Source organism: Salvelinus sp. IW2-2015, linkage group LG16 (assembly GCF_002910315.2).
Source record: "Salvelinus sp. IW2-2015 linkage group LG16, ASM291031v2, whole genome shotgun sequence".
Lineage (NCBI taxonomy): Eukaryota > Metazoa > Chordata > Actinopteri > Salmoniformes > Salmonidae > Salvelinus > Salvelinus sp. IW2-2015.
In genome coordinates this window covers 22,689,370-22,707,441 of record NC_036856.1, presented here as the reverse complement: position 1 = coordinate 22,707,441, position 18,072 = coordinate 22,689,370, and the positions used below count along the sequence as shown (strand labels likewise).

Genomic DNA, 18,072 nt, shown 5'->3' with positions numbered 1-18,072 from the left:
ACTAAGGCATCGTGGTTGTCCAGCGAGTCCAAGTCAAATATACATGTGACATTACAAAAGACTAAGCATGCTTAATAGAGAACCTCAAATGAAATCTCTTTTTAGTCCAGGAGTAGAAGTGTCAGCAGCTTATAAACAAACAGACAGTCTGTTGAGTCAGATAAAGTGTATTAACTGAGTATGAGTTTAAATCCTTTACCTATCTACCAGCCAGATTATTTTGGGGGTTAAGTGCTTGAGGAAAACACCTCTCTGTGGGTCCACATTTTGACTCATGCCACCAGTTATGGTAAAATAAATAGACCCTGATTTTCTTGTCATGAGACCAGGCACGTGAGTTTCCCTCCTAATCTTATTTGTGTCAAATTAGACTGTAATAAAAAGTTAATTCCTCACATAAGAACACACATGTGAGATTCATTAACCATTAACATGAAAAATAGGATTGTGGGTAGCTGACTCAAACTACTCCAGGGTAGTTCAACTAGCCATTCCTTTGAATTTGTCTACACCTGACCTCCGGTTTATTGTACAGGAAATGTAATGCATGAGAGGTTATGGTAAAACAGAGATTCAAGTGTTACACTTGAACAGTGCTCTTCATGAGAGTCATTGTAAATGTAAATCATTGGCTTGACTGTTCACTGTAGATTTACCATTCAGATGTCACTAACCAGTCACTAACATACACACAGCATCCCACACACAGGCTGGGTTCCTTGCTGTACTTTCTGATTTCCTTAGCGAATCTTACTTGATTGGATAGGTAAGCAATGTGGTAAAGGTATATTACCCTTGTGATTTAAATATCCACCAAGTATCCTAATTATCACTCTTTCCATATCGGTGATGATAAATTGCGAAAATACCGAGAAAAGGGAGCAAGGTTTTAGAATGAAATCCAGCTCAGATTTTTGAGGCGTTCCGCAAACCCTTGATTCCGCTCTGTGATTGGCTCCACACAGACCTGCCAGTCAGTCAGATAGTCAATCTGATTGGTCTGTCTGTTCCAGTCAGAAGACACCATTTGTGTTTCATTCCTCGTTCTTGTGCTCTTTATCGCGCCAATCCCCATCCGTCTCAACCGCGAAACGTCAAAGCGCGAGGCAGTTATTCACGTATGAATTTACGGTGCTTTTACAGCGCAGCGAGCAGGAAACAWATCCCTATTACGCAGTTAACGCTAGAGATGCAACCCCCCGCAGGTGAGGTCAAATGCAGAGGGAAGGGGAACGGTGTTTGTTGTTGATGGCAGGTGCATCGGACATATCTGGCCAAACCTGACGGGGAGAAATGGAGACGGACAAAGCGGTGTTGTGTGAGAGCCTTATTATTTGGGTAAGTGCTGTCTGCGATGTCCGCTGTTCAATGCGAGAGCGCTTTAAAGCGTCTGATTGCATGAATAATTTTACTGTGTTTATCGATGACGGTATAATTTACCTGTGGCAGGTACATTAGTGTCAGGACTAGAGCAATCAGGAAATGGCCACGCTTGGAAATACACCTGTTCTCTCCTATTTATAATAATTTCGGCCTACAGTAGCCTAATGTTCGCGTATTGATAAACCATTGTCGTCAGCTAGGCTGTAAGAATTGCCTGTATAGAGTATATACGCAGATTAGCCGATTAAAATAAACGATTAATGATGGAGTTGAGCGGTGACTAGTGTGGGTGGACTGGAGCTTTAAAAAATAGGCTACTGATTTCAGTACCCAAAGAAGGGCCTGTAATTACACACTACATTGTTCTGTTTAATTGCGGACTATTCGTTGCGTGCTGAAATCATTAGTTGTGTTGTTAAAAAAAAAAAAATTTAACTCAAGGTTTGAGTTCCAGGCCTCCCACGCTATTCGTAGATCATCTCCATCATAAATCGTGGAGTTGAGTTAAATCGGCTATGCGCTGGGTGGGTATTTTATCTGAAACTACATTGCACAAAATGAGCGTTACCTCGTTTCCAGTTTTGTCTTTAGTTCTTCGACACACAACGAAAGACAACATTATCCCTGAATTCAGTTGATCCTCATCCGATTTAGGGAGCTAATCTCATTAACTGCTAGATATTTGTGGAATGTTGCTCCTTCGATTATAGGCCACTGGCAAATCAGTAATAATGTAACTTTCATTTGGGTTGATCCTAAACGCCTAATGTGAATTGTCGCACCTGTAGGCTACAGTTTTTTTGTGCAACCTTAATCCTTACATGGCTTGCAATCATTTTGTAACATTTGAGATAATGTAAATTTGAGTTGAAATCAGTTAGGCTATTAGGTGAGATTAGATAGTGTGCCAAGTGTTACAGCATGTTTCTCTCCTGTAGTGGAGCTTTCCCTCCTCCAGTGTCAATGGGGGACAGAATAGGACTAGGGCTGCATCCCAATAAACTGAAGTGGCTTCATCTCGTTTTTGGCTATTCTCCCCTTTATCTGCAGCTACCTGAGAGATCTTGCCAAATGAAAGCTCCTTTCTGTTGAGCATTCACCCACCATTGTTTTCAAATCTTCTGTGACTGAAATTGAGTGTGAATGTAAATGAAAGAGAGGGGACAACAAAGACACTTAAGATGCATGATTTTCCTGAATGCTGCAAGGGTATAACCAGTACAGTACACACAATGTCAGTGAATGAATAACCACGTTGACTTAGTTTACACAGACAGCCCAATTCTGAACTTTTTCCACTACTCAGAATCAGAATGGGCTTCCTGTGTAAATGCAGCCATTGAGTGGTGGGGAGCACTACAGTTTACCAGTGGATGCTAAAGTGTAGGTTGAGGGCACAGGACTGGGAAGGCAGTATCTATATTGTATTGGAGGTAAAAAGCCTTGATTGCAGTACTTGGTGTGGCAGGTTTGTAGTGAGTGCTCACCAGACACCATGGAGACACAGTCCTGTAGGATGACTTATTCACAAGTCCATCATAGCAGAGTAGGGCCTAGACTAGAGTACTGAAGCATGTCTCTCTGGGGCTGTCTCTCTCACAGTGACCATACTCATGCACACACACACACACCTCTCTTTCTGACCTCATATGGCAACCCAATGTCTTAACCATTAAAGCAAGAGGAAATCCTCATGGATTGAGGATGACAATTGGGTTTATGTGTTAGGTAGGGCTACTCTGTTACATGTGCARGCCCATGAAATGCTGTTTTTGATGGTTCATGACAGGGTTTGCTGTATGATCAATGCAAGTGGAGATGGATTTCAGTGCCTCCTCCTCTGTCTCATTTATGTCCCAGTGTCTCCCCCCTGTCTGTACTCTAATCTATGTCATAATCTTTGTTTGAATCCATCCCGTCTCAGCTCCAGACCTTTAACACRGGGTCACCATGTACAGCTGTAGCGGAGCTCACCACTGGCGTCGCCATGTCTCAGGCCTTGCATCAGATGTGAGTAACGCACACTGAATTAATCTAAACGTCTTCCCAGTGTCTTCCTATGTGTTTTCTCTGACAGATGACACACGCACATTAATACGCGCCCCTCCGGTGACTCTTGAGATGTGCTCTGACCAACTACTGTCTGTCATATGCGTGCAGGCAAAATGGATCATGCTGCTGGCAGCATAGAGAAAAAATAGACATGTTTAGAACTGCTAATTGATCGCAAGATGAAAGAATGAATGCAATTAATTGATTATTGAATGTTATGATGGACACAGCTTTGTAGAACCAAAACATACACAGCCTCTGCTCAACGAACTCGAGAACGACTCGTTTGGGGTGCTGCAGTTTGAACGATATTTTGCTTATCACTCTCATGGCAGTCAAGCAATGCATTCTGCTAAGAGTTGTTCACAACTCGTATCAAATGTACCAAGAAATGATCGTATTTGTATGCCTAGTAATCAACAACTGTACATTGTTTAAAGCACGATTTTACAAGTCTGTCACAAATGACACCTCCAATAAGCCCCGTATGGTGAACGAGTGGCTTGTAGAATCCAATGCTTATGCATGCATGTGTGTTGTGCTTTGCAGAGATCCAGCGTGGTTCAGTAAAAGTTGGCTCGGTCGCATTAAAGAAGATGTTGGGGATAACTGGAGACTCAAAGTACTGAACTCCATACTGACCTCTTTCTGCCCTTCCATTTTCTTTCTTTCTTCCTCTTTGACTTACATTCCTKATTTCCTTTACTATCCTCCCTCGCCAAGTCCCTTCCTCCATTCCTTCCCTGCCTTACTGACCAAAAAACCAGAGTGACTGCTCTCTGCTGGCCCTGTTAGCATTTTAGCCAGCCATTAGCCTTTCAGTGCTATCATCCTCACACCAGAAAAGACTCACTCAGAAATTCTTTGAGGTGTACACTTTGTTTTTCTAGAGTGAAGACTTTGTGACTTCTTTCTCCAGATGAACAACCTGAAGAAGATCCTTCAGATGATGGTGGATTACTACAATGAGGTAGGTAGAAACATGTTGAGTTATAACTGTTGTATTCTGTCTATGGCACTAGGTCGTAGCCCAGCAGATCTTAAGACTTCCCCAGTTTGGTTATGAATGGTTATTACCATGGCAGCCTCACAATAGATGTTCTATTCTCTATGTCACTTGGTCCTGAGCAAGAAGATCTGACTTCCTCCTGCCAGACCTGGTTCAGGTTATAACCCTTTATGTCTGGTTAGAGCTATTATTTTCTCTGTCTATGTCACTAGGCCCTGAGCCAGCAGATCCAGGAGTTTCCATTGCCAGACCTGGTAAAGGTGGCAGAACACTCAGACCCTGTAGAACTGGGACGACTGCTGCAGCTCACACTGGGCTGTGCTGTCAAATGTGAACGCAAACAAGGTAGCGCCCACACACACACACACACACACACACACACACACACACACACACACCACACCACCAAAACACACCACAAACAAACCCACACCCACACACACACACACACCACACACACACACACACACACACAGGGTTGCAGTCCAGTCCCAGAGCTGAACGATTCAACAACACTATATTGTTGTCTTGCCAAGACATGACAAAGGAGTTGGCTAAATCTGAAACAGACTGGCACCCAAAACAGAAACTGTGTGTGTGTAATTCCCCCCCACCTCTTTTTCTCCATCTTCCCTCCATCCTCTCTCTCCTCTCGCTCTCCCCCTCCAGAGGTACATCCAGGTCATCATGAACTCTGGAGGAGTCGTACAGCATGTGGTGATGACAGCCATTCAGGAGGTGAGGCTTGGCCTGACCAGGGCCATTATCTCTGATTGAGTTTAAATAGTGTGACCTGTACGGTAGGATCTCAGAATTGCCTATAAGTGTTAAAAAATACAGTTACATACTGTGACTTTGTAAAGTACCTCCAGACTCTCTTTTCTTTAGAGAGGAAAGTAATGCTAGACCACCTGTTGTGTGAATGAGTAGGACTGTAGTTGTCTCTAACCAAACTGTACCATGTCTCTCTTTGTCAGCTGATGAGTAAAGAGAACATGGCCCAGTTTTTGGAGCAGAGCCACCGGGGATGTAGAATCACAGTGGAGAGGAGGAATCCGCTGTGTTAGGCCTCTAATAATCTATATACACTGCTCAAAAAAAAAAATAAGGGAACACTAAATTAACACATCCTAGATCTGTATGATGAAATATTCTTATTAAATACTTTTTTTCTTTACATAGTTGAATGTGCTGACAACAAAACACACAAAATATCAATGGAAATCAAATTTATCAACCCATGGAGGTCTGGATTTGGAGTCACACTCAAAATTAAAGTGGAAACCACACTACAGGTTGATCCAACTTTGATGTAATGTCCTTAAAACAAGTCAAAATGAGGCTCCAGTAGTGTGTGTGGCCCCACGTGCCTGTATGACCTCCCTACAACGCCTGGGCATGCTCCTGATGAGGTGGCGGATGGTCTCCTGAGGGATCTCCTCCCAGACCTGGACTAAAGCATCCGCCAACTTCCTGACAGTCTGTGGTGCAACGGTGGCGTTGGTGGATGGAGCGAGACATGGATGTCCCAGATGTGCTCAATTGGATTCAGGTCTGGGGAACGGCGGCCAGTTCCATAGCATCAATGCCTTCCTCTTGCAGGAACTGCTGACACACTCCAGCCACATGAGGTCTAGCATTGTCTTGCATTAGGAGGAACCCAGCGGCCAACCGCACGCATATGGTCTCCACAAGGGGTCTGAGGATCTCATCTCGGTACCTAATGGCAGTCAGGCTACCTCTGGCGAGCACATGGAGGGCCCCCCAAAGAAATGCCACCCCGCACCATGACTGACCCACTGCCAAACCGGTCATGCTGGAGGATGTTGCAGGCAGCAGAACGTTCTCCACCGCGTCTCCAGACTCTGTCACGTCTGTCACGTGCTCAATGTGAACCTGCTTTCATCTGTGAAGAGCACAGGCGCCAGTGGCGAATTTGCCAATCTTGGTGTTCTCTGGCAAATGCCAAACGTCCTGCACGGTGTTGGGTTGTAAGCACAACCCCCACCTGTGGACGTCGGCCCTCATACCACCCTCATGGAGTCTGTTTCTGACCGTTTGAGCAGACACATGCACATTTGTGGCCTGCTGAGAGTCATTTGTAGGGCTCTGGCAGTGCTCCACCTGCTCCTCCTTGCACAAAGGCGGAGGTAGCGGTCCTGCTGCTGGGTTGTTGCCCTCCTACGGCCTCCTCCACGTCTCCTGATGTACTGGCCTGTCTCCTGGTACGCCTCATGCTCTGGACACTACGCTGACAGACACAGCAAACCTTCTTGCCACAGCTCGCATTGATGTGCCATCCTGATGAGCTGCACTACCTGAGCCACTTGTGTGGGTTGTAGACTCCGTCTCATGCTACCACTAGAGTAAAGCACCGCCAGCATTCAAAAGTGACCAAAACATCAGCCAGGAAGCATAGAACTGGAAGTAGAAGTGGTCTGTGGTCACGCACCTGCAGAACCACTCCTTTATTGAGGGTGTCTTGCTAATTGCCTATAATTTCCACCTTTTGTCTATTCCATTTGCACAACAGCATGTGAAATGTATTGTCAATCAGTGTTGCTTCCTAAGTGGACAGTTTGATTTCACAGAAGTGTGATTGACTTGAAGTTACATTGTGTTGTTTAAGTGTTCCCTTTATTTTMTTGAGCAGTGTATATATTGTTGTTGCTGACTGTGCATGTCCCTCTATAGTTGACACTGGACAACCTGGAACAAGAGGTGAGAGGAGATGCACTGTGTTATAGGGATCTAATAGAATGCTGTTGTCTGTATTATAGTTGTTGTTGATTGCGTGTCTCTCCATAGTTGACCGCTTGTCTTAGACTTGTTAGTACTGTGATATTGCTCGTCTCTCCCCGGACCTGCTGAAGTAGGCTGGCTGTAGAGAAGCTAGCTATTGTTAAGTGTGTGTGTGTGTGTGTGTCTCAGTTGAAGAAGGCTCTTGAGGACCTGGCGGATCTGATGTCAGAGAAGGAGGAACTAGCCCAGCGCTGTCATGAGCTCGACGTACAGGTACACACATACGCAAACCCACTTTCTACAGGCCCCCTAACCGACGCATTGAAGAAGCTCGTTGCACACAGTCAACTAAATGACTTCCATCCAGGTTACTGGAGTGGATATTAGACTTACCACCATTTAGCTGTCACACACACAACCCTGGTATAGTATAAACTAGGATAAACATGATATTAATTTTGGATGATATCCTATCGATATTATTTTTGTTTTTTGTTATTGCTACTGTAGGTAGCATTAGCCAGCGCTAGTCGGATGTACCTGCGCCAATACTCCAGTATTTTTTATCCTATAGCTTGTTCTCCATCTTTTTAAATAGTGACCCAACATGTTTTCAGCACTTATTTCCCTGGCTTGTCTCTGCAGCAGACGTATAGTGAGCAATATGTTTGGAACATCAAATCGCACTATCGAATCTCAATACATATAGAATCGTGAGAATCACAATACATATTGTATTGACACCTAAGTATTGGGATAATATTGTATCGTGAGGTCCCTGGCAATTCCCAGCCCTAGTATAATCTGGGTCTGTTTTATGTGCTATGATGCCAGAGGCCATTGTCTGTGGCTGGTGTAGCAGAAGGGCTGTGGTTTTACAGACTGGGCCACTCTGCTTTTCCTTTGCCTGCTCTCTGCCATATCCTGCTCTGCCTGGCTGGGGAAAACACAGGACAGAACAGAACCATGCTGCTGGTTACTGATTAGGTCAAGTRCATAATAGTCAAGTCCATGTAAAGGTACTGATGCTGTTGAATGGGTCTATCGTCTCGTGTCTACAGATTGAGTTGTTACAGTAGATCACCATTTTCTCTCTTCACGGACACACAAAGGTAAGTCCACATGGCTGCATGGCTGCTCGTCGTCGAGGCGGACTAAACACATCTAACGGTTGGTTGCCGAGGCTGACTAAAACATCTCTACCCTCTATTGCTCTCTGTCACTAACACGTATCTCCAGGTGTGAAAGTAAGAATATACGGCATTTCGGCAAAACAAATAGAGGGGGTACGCCGTACCAGTAAAACATGAGCCTATCACAATAATGAAAACCAAATGTCAAATCTATAGGCTATTACACCATGATTAATCATTACCACATGTCAGAGGCATGATGAATTAGGGAATGGACTTGAAAACGGGTGGTATAGCCTACGCTCCAAAATGCGATGTGGTTCTATGAGAACACAGAGGTCAGTGGCCGACACGCAGACAGTGGATGCATAAATTCTGGCCTAATGAAAAGATGTCTCTTTCCATTCACCGCTGTTTGATGGCTGGAAATGTGTTAGGAGTAGATGAACGTGCACGGGTAGCCAAGTAAAGGAGCCCTTTTGAAGTGATTGTTTGACAATCGAATGAAAGCGTCATGACTGGATGTGTTTATGCAACAATAAAAGGTGATACATTTTAAAACTAAACGACAAATCTTCGACTAGGCCCACAGAGATCCTATTGAAATTAATAGGGATTCTATATGTAATCCTATGATTAGGTGGCAAATCTAAAGATCAAGTCAACATAAAAAATTGGAGGCCCCTTACACTTCAAAATGTATTGCGCTTAGAATTAAAAAGGTATTGTCAGACATTATTAATCCTAATCAGACAGTTTTTTTTTACATGGGAAATAGAATAAGACAAGTATTGGAAACAATAGAACACTGAAATCTAGAAACCAGGCCTGGTCTTCATAGCTGATTTTGAAAAGGACTTTGAAGTATGACTAGAATTTATATATAAATGTATGGACTACTTACATTTTGGAGAATCTCTTATACAATGGGTTAAAGTTCTGTATACTGTAGTAACCCCAGGTGCAAAATAGTAAATAATTGCTACTTCTCAAAGTATTAAACTGTCAAGAGGAGTAAAACAAGGTTGTCCACTATCTGCATATCTATTAATTATGACTAGATCCAACAGTAATATCAAGGGGCTCGAAATCCAGGGCTTAAAAACAAAAGTGTCATTGTACGCTGACGACTCATGTTTTCTTTTAAATTTGCAATATAGATCCCTACACAACCTCAGAGGATCTAGATCATTTCTCTAACCTCTCTGGATTACAACTGAACTTTAAGTGTACTATATTACATATTGGATCACAAAAAATACAACTTATATTACCGTGTAGTTTACCAATAAAATGGTCTGACTGAAGTGGACATATTCGGTATTCATATCGCAAAATAAATTGTCAATACAATACATTTTAATAGAAAGTTAGCAAAAATAGATAAGATCTTGCTACAATGGAAAGGTAAATATGTGTCTATTTGTGGAAAAATTACCTTGATTCATTATTTAGTCATACCGTTTACCAATTTACTGATGGCCCTGCCTACACCGGACAACTTATTTTTGCTCATAATTAAAAAAACGTTTCCACTTTATTTGGAACGGCAGGACAGCTAAAATTTAAACGGGCCTATTTACAGTACATTCGTAAAGTATTCAGACCCCTTGACTTTTTACACATTTTGTTACATTACAGCCTTATTCTAAAATGGATAAAATAGTTTTTCCCCCCTCATCAATCTACACACAATACCCCATAATGACACAGCCAAACGTTTTCTTAATTTTTGCAAATGTATTACAAATAAACTGATATCACATTTACATAAGTATTCAGACCCTTTACCCGTGTGTGTACACTATTTCCAGCTATTGTCTCTGGCATAAACCATGACTAATGAACATAGGGGAGAGAGTGCGTGTGAGGGAGGTAAACTAACCAGCCGTTCAACCTATTAACTTTATCATTCTGCATGCATATGTGAACATTTGTGTGGTACCACTGTATTGGATGGACTGTAAAACATGGTGGATTTGATAGTTATGTTGACACTACTAATTTTGGGATTGAGACACAGCCCACCTCTGACCCTGGTTTGACCCTGGTCAGGTGACGGTCCTTCAGGAAGAGCGGAACAGCCTATTAGCTGAGAACGATGTGCTGACGGACCGAGCCAATCAGCTGGACGCGTTTGATGACCCAAGCACGCCCTCCGGACGGAAACACAGCCAGCTACAGATACAGCTAGAGACACTACAGGAGGAGAACTTCAGGTGTGTGTGTGTCAGTGAAAACACATTGCACTGGGACGACGCTTAGAGTAATTCAGCACAGCGCTTACAGATATCTCTCTCTCTCTCTGTGTGTGTGTGTGTAGGTTAGAGGCAGCTAAGGATGACTACCGGATCCACTGTGAGGAGTTGGAGAAGCAACTGATCGAGGTTCAGCATCGTAACGACGAACTTACTAGCCTGGCCGAGGAGTCACGAGCACTTAAAGACGAACTTGACATCCTCAGGTGTGTGTGTTTGGTGGCATTCCAGGTCGTCTTTATTGCAGTTGTGCTGCATGGATGTGAAAAGACAACCTGGAATGACTCCACCATCTCTCTCTTAATCCTATCTGTAGTCTGTGCTGTCTGCATTGGCTAAAAGCTCATCAGAAGACCCTCCCATCAATTGAGTTGATTGAATACTGGTGTATAAGTGGGAGACAGGAAGTGGTTAGTTAGAAGCAAGGGTAGACCAGTGAGAATGTGTTTGTTTTGGTCCTTCGCCGTGCCTGTTTTAATTATTTCTCTTTTTATAAATTGAATTAAATGAAATTCTCTATTTTGTGTGTATTGTGTATAGGAGCTGTTCAGATCGTGCTGTGAAGCTGGAGGCGTCAGTGGAGACATACAGGCGTAAACTGGAGGACCTGGGAGATCTGAGGAGACAGGTGAAGCTGTTGGAGGAGAAGAACACCATCTACATGCAGAACACTGTCAGTCTGGAGGAGGAGCTACGCAAGGCTAACACTGCCCGCGCACAGCTAGAGACATACAAGAGACAGGTGAGACATGCCTGAGAATATACTGGAGACAGGATCATTCCTGAAGTTGTCCACTCCCTTTTGCACTATAGACCTGACAGCGCTGGGTTGGGGAAAGCATGGCGGAACTCTGAAGCTTTTGCCCTCACCTACCAAGTCGTCTCTGAGGAGATATCATTTTGTAAGGACAAAAAGCCAATCAGGGGGCTTACTAAAGCTATTTCCTGTTTCCTGCCAGGTCCAGGAGCTGCACCGGAAGTTGTCAGAGGAGTCCCGGCGGGCAGATAACCTGGCCTACGAGATGAAGAAGTTTGAGGAGAAATACGACGCTGTGATGAAGGAGAAAGAGGTACGGACTGGATCCCAACACTTTCTACTGCAACCTACCTGGTCCCTCTGATATGCAAACACAGGAGGGGAAGGAGCTAAGGAATGTTTTTGGACAAGGCAATAGTCTAATGCTATTGGCTTATCTCCTCCTCTCTGTCTCCTGATGTTGATYTCATCAGAAGATCATCATTGAGCGAGACTCTCTGAAGGAGACCAATGAGGAGCTACGCTGTAACCAGGCTCAACAAGACCAGCTCCGACAAGCAGGTAGCTCATTGGACCATCGCATTGACAATGTAGACTGGCTGTTTGGTGCTGTGTGATTGGAAAGTAAAGGTTTCTCTGATAAACGGTGTGGGCGCATTCGACGTTGCCGCTGACTTTAAAGGGGAGTTGAGACTGACTGATCTACAAATCACATTGCTTCATAAATTACTATTAATGTTATTTGTAAATCAGTCAGTCACAATTGACCCATGATACATCACAGTTTTGAAGCTTTCCAACACGGTCTGTGTCTCTCTGAGGCTTACAGATACACATGGTTACTGATCTGATCTCTCACTCTTCACAGGGATGGCAGGGATGCCAGCTGGCAGTCCAAGCCATGATAACCTTGCTGCTGAAATCCTACCTATAGAGTACAGGTAATCATTTAATAATTGTGTTTGTGTGTGAGTCGCTGACTGCACTAACTGTGTGTCCTTGTCCATACAGGGAGAAGTTTATCCGGCTCCAGCATGAGAATAAGATGTTGCGTGTGCAGCAGGAGGGATCAGAGAATGACAAGATCTCTGAACTACAGACACTGCTAGAGGAGGCACACCGAACACGCTCTGAACTGGACACTGAGAACAGGTGTGTAGGTGGCGCTAGCTGGCTCACATTTTCACTTGTACTGTCTTGGATGTTTTACTTCCTAGTTGATGTTCTACTTCCTGTGTGTGTGACGTACTTCCAGGTTAAACCGGGAGAGAGTCACTGAGCTGCAACAGCAGGTAGAGGATCTACAGAAAAGCCTACAGGGCCACGGGGCCAAGACTGATGATGTGAGTTACACACTAGACAGTACATGTATAGATTTTACACATACTGCTATGTCAAACATTAACCCTGCATACTGTGCAGTAGCAGCTCTAAGGTAACGGTAGCTGTGTTCTCTTCCAACTGCTCTATATTTTCAGTCTCACCTGAAGAGGAAACTGGATGCTCATATGTAAGTATGGTGCATACCGCTTTGTGAGACCTCCATGTTACTCCTAAGAGATCGATGCATAAACTAAGGTGTTTTATTACCCAGGGTGCAACTGAACGAGGCGCAGGATGAGATCATGAAGAAGAAAGAACTGCTGGAGGACCTGCAGCCAGACAACACACAGACCTGTGAGTACAACTGTAACACAACCATAACAATACCACAACATTGGCAGCATAGTTTTCAGAGAGCCCCAGTGAGTGTTATCTGTGTCTGTCCCTTAGCTCTGAGACTGGAGGAGCTGATGGCTGCTCTGAAGAAGAAGGATGATGATATGAGAGCCATGGAGGAGAGATACAAGATGTATCTGGAGAAGGCACGCAACGTGAGTTGTCATTCCTTCCGCTCTTATCCAACTAGCAGCTGGACAAAAAGTGTGGAAAAAGATGTCTCTCTTTGGTTCTGCTCCCACCCGTGATATCTGATGAAGCTCTCGGTCTGTTTCGGTGCTGTAGGTGATCCGTGCGTTGGACCCCAAGCTGAACCCAGCCACAGCAGAGATCCAGGCTCTGAAGAACCAGCTGATGGACAGAGACAAGAGGATCCTCAGTCTGGAGGTAACGCTGACCTTTAACCCCTGGTCTCTCTCCTTAACCCTCAGCCAGGAGGATCTATAGTACTTATCTCAGTTTACTCTCGACCTCTGGTATTGATAGTCTCTTTCACTCTCTGTCTCTCTCTGTAGAGGGAGTGTGAGCAGGCAAAGCTGAGAGAGTATGAGGAGAAGCTGATTGTAACAGCATGGTACAACAAGGTTAGAACATGAAATCTGAATAGACGCACATTGTATTTTAGACCTCATATTCACTTTGAAAATAAATGACAGGAATGTACAGTTTACAAATGATATCTCTCTTCCACTCCCTCCAGAGTCTGAGCTTCCAGAAGTTGGCGATCGAGGCCCGTCTGGGGGGTCGCTCCACCTCTATGGTGCCCCCCGGTCAGTCCTTCCTGTCCCAGCAGCGCCAGGTCACCAACGCCACCCGCAGGACCCTCTCTGTCAGCGTGCCTGCCACCACCGCTAACTAGACCTGGGATGGGTGACTACTGAGGTGGGCCACCGTGTATACAGGCTTAAAGTTAGACCATGATTAGTTTAATAAGGTGTGTTCGTGCTGGGCTGGAACAGAGGCCTGCTGACACGGTGGCCCACTAAGACCGGGGTCTCCCACATCTGAGGTAAACAAACAAATGACTCCTCTCTCACTCCCTTCCACAAGTGCACACTCAAGTGACCTTAAGCACACTCGCTCTCAGCCCCTGGGGAGGGGACAAGCATGCACTGACTGATGTGAACATGAGTACTTGGTCTAGTCAGGTTCCCTCTTCCTCACTGATACACTGTACTGTAATATATACCGCACAGTAGCACACAACAGCACTGTTGCTTATAATCACCTGGAATGAGTTTGGTCTGAGTTGACAACCCTATCCACACGCTTTATTAGCTTTAACCTAGCACAGAACACTGACTGAGCCCTTCAATATACCTGTGTTAGTCTAGATAGCATCAAGCTCTGACTGGAATGCCTATTGAACGAAACTTGATTCTTAATTTCGACATCCTGACACGCTGTATATTGAGTCAGGGATATGTCATTTATTCCGTCTATGAATGAGCAAAAAAATACAATTGGAGCTTGTAAGACACGTGGTCTTAAATGGCTTATTTGAATGCTATTACCAGCTGGATATAAGTGATATTCTAAAATGTTTTCATACTTTACAAAATGATGAATCAACAACACTATGCAGTTAAAGGATGTAACAAACACCCTATCAACCATTGGACTACAGAGAGTTTGACCTCTGATTTTCCTCCTCTGTGATGTCACAATCACCGGGGATGAATGGAGCACAGATAACTGAGAAATAGGTGTATTTGGTGCTGGCCACCAAACATCCATTACTAGTTTCTTACACAAAAGTAGGAAGTCTATACTGCAGACCTGTGTCAATATCCTGTGATGTCATACTGACATATATCTCTGGTGCGGCAGCCGCGAATCAATTAATCAAATCAGAAATCCAGGACATTTTGTTATTTATTTTCTATGTGTTAACTGTGATCTGTACTAGAATTTACTGCATGCTCTAACGGAATACTGTTGGGCCTTTATATTCTCTGAATGTCTTGTCTAGATGAGTAGTAAGGTTTCAACAGTATAATCTATACAGCACTACTGTTATCAGGGTTCAAACACCAGCTTGGCATTTATGGGCCAGTTTCACAGACCCGACCCAGATTAAATTATAGTTAGGTTATGAAATGTGGATTAATTAAACCTTGTCCTGGATGTATTGCATCTGCAATTGTGGACACAGCTCCTAGATTTAAATATTCTTCCTCTCTGATGAAGCGAAAATGCTGTGACAACCTTTTTGAATGTCTTTAAATTTGTTTGGGCACATTGGCCTTCCTCTGTACCCACAATGTATCTGGGGATTGAGTTTGATGCATCTTGGCTTGAGGTGCACTGGGATATCTGAATGAAACAAACGTCTCTTTAAAATAGCTATCCACTGATGTTATGATCCCTACGTGGTTGGATTGCTAGCCTTATAGTGAGGCTTACTTTAGCTCAAGGCAAGCAATTAGCTAGATGTTTGATTTGCTGTTTTGGGAAAATGTGAAATTCTTGTATGTCATGTGCTGCTGCTTACATTTTATACACACACTTCAGCTAAAATGATTTGGCCTCTAGACTCTAGAGCATCGTACAAAGCTGATTTCACAGCTCAGTTTTTTTTTTTTTTTTTTTTTGCAGTAGATAGTACTTGTACATCTACTGATTCACATACATACAATGCCATGTATACAGAGATCAGAGCAGTACTAGGAAATGAGATCTGAACAACGCTGTTTGGATAGTAGGCTACTTGTTGATTTGTGTTAGTGGGAAAATAAGTGAATAATGAAAAATAAGTCTGAAGGCCTTTTCATGTACTGTAAAGAATAAAGTCTTTTCAAAGTGTTGAGTTTGTTATGGGCTGAGAGTAGCTAGTCACATTCTTTGTGGAATTCATATTTCTATTTTTACTTCTCACTTTCTATTCAAAACCAAAAGAGTGACCCTCCATAACACATGTAGGCATTGCTCACATTTCTTAAAGCATTTCTTGCCTAACTTCTAACTTGCCAGCTATACTTTGTTACTGCTACATTGACACTCAGATACAGTAGGCTATAGGTCTACATTTAAACTATATAGAAAATGTTAATGTAACGATTGTTTACATTCCTTACTCCTTTCGCTATGTACAGTATGTTCATTAGAAACTGATGCTCTCTTTACTCACTGTGTAACCACATTATTTGTCACGTGTAGACCTGACTGAGAAATGTTTCTTACAAGCCCTTAACCAACAATGCAGTTAAGAAAAATAAAAGAGCAACAATAAAAATAGGCTATATACAGGGGGTACCGGTACCGAGTCAATGTGTGGGGGTAATTTCATGTTACATTTCTTTCACCATCATTAGCGTTGTTGATCTGCAATATAGTAGTACCAGCTCTGGCCCAAAGGTAGAGGTGTACCACATTTACCTTTTGTATGTAGATGTTTCTGGTGGGCATTTAATGGTCCTGAAATACTGCTCTGCTTGTCATGGCACATTTCACCACCCAACTGTTACGTAAAAATCAATCATAGATTAGCCTCTGAACTGGACGGACAACCTTTGATGGCTGGATCATGTATAATGGGAGTTAACCATTTCAATATACAGTCGTGGCCAAATGTTTTGAGATTGACAAATATACATTTTCACAAAAGTCTGCTGCCTCAGTTTGTATGATGGCAATTTGCATATACTCCAGAATGTTGTGAAGAGTGATCAGATGAATTGCAATTAATTGCAAAGTCCCTCTTTGCCATGCAAATGAACTGAATCCCCAAAAAACATTTKCACTGCATTTCAGCCCTGCCACAAAGGACCAGCTGACATGTCAGTGATTCTCACGTTAACACAGGTGTGAGTGTTGACGAGGACAAGGCTGGAGATCACTCTGTCATGCTGATTGAGTTCGAATAACAGACTGGAAGCTTCCAAAGGAGGGTGGTGCTTGGAATCATTGTTTTTCCTCTGTCAACCATGGTTACCTGCAAGGAAATGTGCCGTCATCATTGCTTTGCACAAAAAGGGCTTCACAGGCAAGGAGATTGCTGCCAGTAAGATTGCAGCTAAATCAACCATTTATCGGATCATCAAGGAGAGAGGTTCAATTGTTGTGAAGAAGGCTGCAGGGCGCCCAAGAAAGTCCAGCAAGCGCCAGGACCGTCTCCTAAAGTTGATTCAGCTGCGGGATAGGGGCACCACCAGTACAGAGCTTGCTCAGGAATGGCAGCAAGCAGGTGTGAGTGCATCTGCACGCACAGTGAGACGAAGACTTTTGGCGGATGGCCTGGTGTCAAGAAGGGCAGCAAAGAAGCCACTTCTCTCCAGGAAAAACATCAGGGACAGACTGATATTCTGCAAAAGGTACAGGGATTGGACTGCTGAGGACTGGGGTAAAGTCATTTTCTCTGATGAATCCCCTATCCGATTGTTTGGGGCACCTGGGAAAAAGCTTGTCCGGAGAAGACAAGGTGAGCGCTACCATCAGTCCTGTGTCATGCCAACAGTAAAGCATCCTGAGACCATTCATGTGTGAGGTTGCTTCTCAGCCAAGGGAGTGGGCTCACTCACAATTTTGCCTAAGAAGACAGCCATGAATAAAGAATGGTACCAACACATCCTCCGAGAGCAACTTCTCCCAACCATCCAGGAACAGTTTGGTGATGAACAATGCCTTTTCCAGCATGATGGAGTACTTTGCCATAAGGCAAAAGTGATAACTAAGTGCCTCGGGGAACAAAACATTGATATTTTGGGTCCATGGCCAGGAAACTCCCCAGACCTTAGACCCATTGAGAACTTGTGGTCATTCCTCAAGGGTGGACAAACAAAAACCCACAAATTCTGACAAACTCCAAGCATTGATTATGCAAAAATGGGCTGCCATCAGTCAGGATGTGGCCCAGAAGTTAATTGACAGCATGTCAGGGCGGATTGCAGAGTTCTTGAAAAAGAAGGGTCAACACTGCAAACATGTAATTGTCAATAAAAGCCTTTGACACTTATGAAATACTTGTAATTATACTTCAGCATTCCATAGTAACATCTGAAAAATATCTAAAGACACTGA

General features: G+C 43.7%; 1 protein-coding gene across 1 annotated transcript; it reads left to right on the top strand.

Moving 5' to 3' along the window:
* The first annotated feature begins 1,278 nt into the window (after positions 1–1,278).
* LOC111975600 (protein Hook homolog 1) lies at positions 1,279–15,860 on the top strand. The gene is made up of 22 exons (XM_024004004.2): positions 1,279–1,338; positions 3,308–3,393; positions 3,985–4,057; positions 4,355–4,405; positions 4,657–4,794; positions 5,114–5,182; positions 5,422–5,447; positions 7,321–7,459; positions 10,375–10,538; positions 10,643–10,783; positions 11,118–11,319; positions 11,537–11,647; positions 11,808–11,895; positions 12,203–12,275; positions 12,346–12,486; positions 12,590–12,677; positions 12,813–12,844; positions 12,929–13,011; positions 13,108–13,208; positions 13,339–13,440; positions 13,569–13,637; positions 13,754–15,860. The coding sequence occupies exons 1-22, from the start codon at positions 1,294–1,296 to the stop codon at positions 13,910–13,912; spliced, it is 2,181 nt and encodes a 726-aa protein (XP_023859772.1). The 5' UTR covers positions 1,279–1,293; the 3' UTR covers positions 13,913–15,860.
* The last annotated feature ends 2,212 nt before the right edge of the window (positions 15,861–18,072 follow it).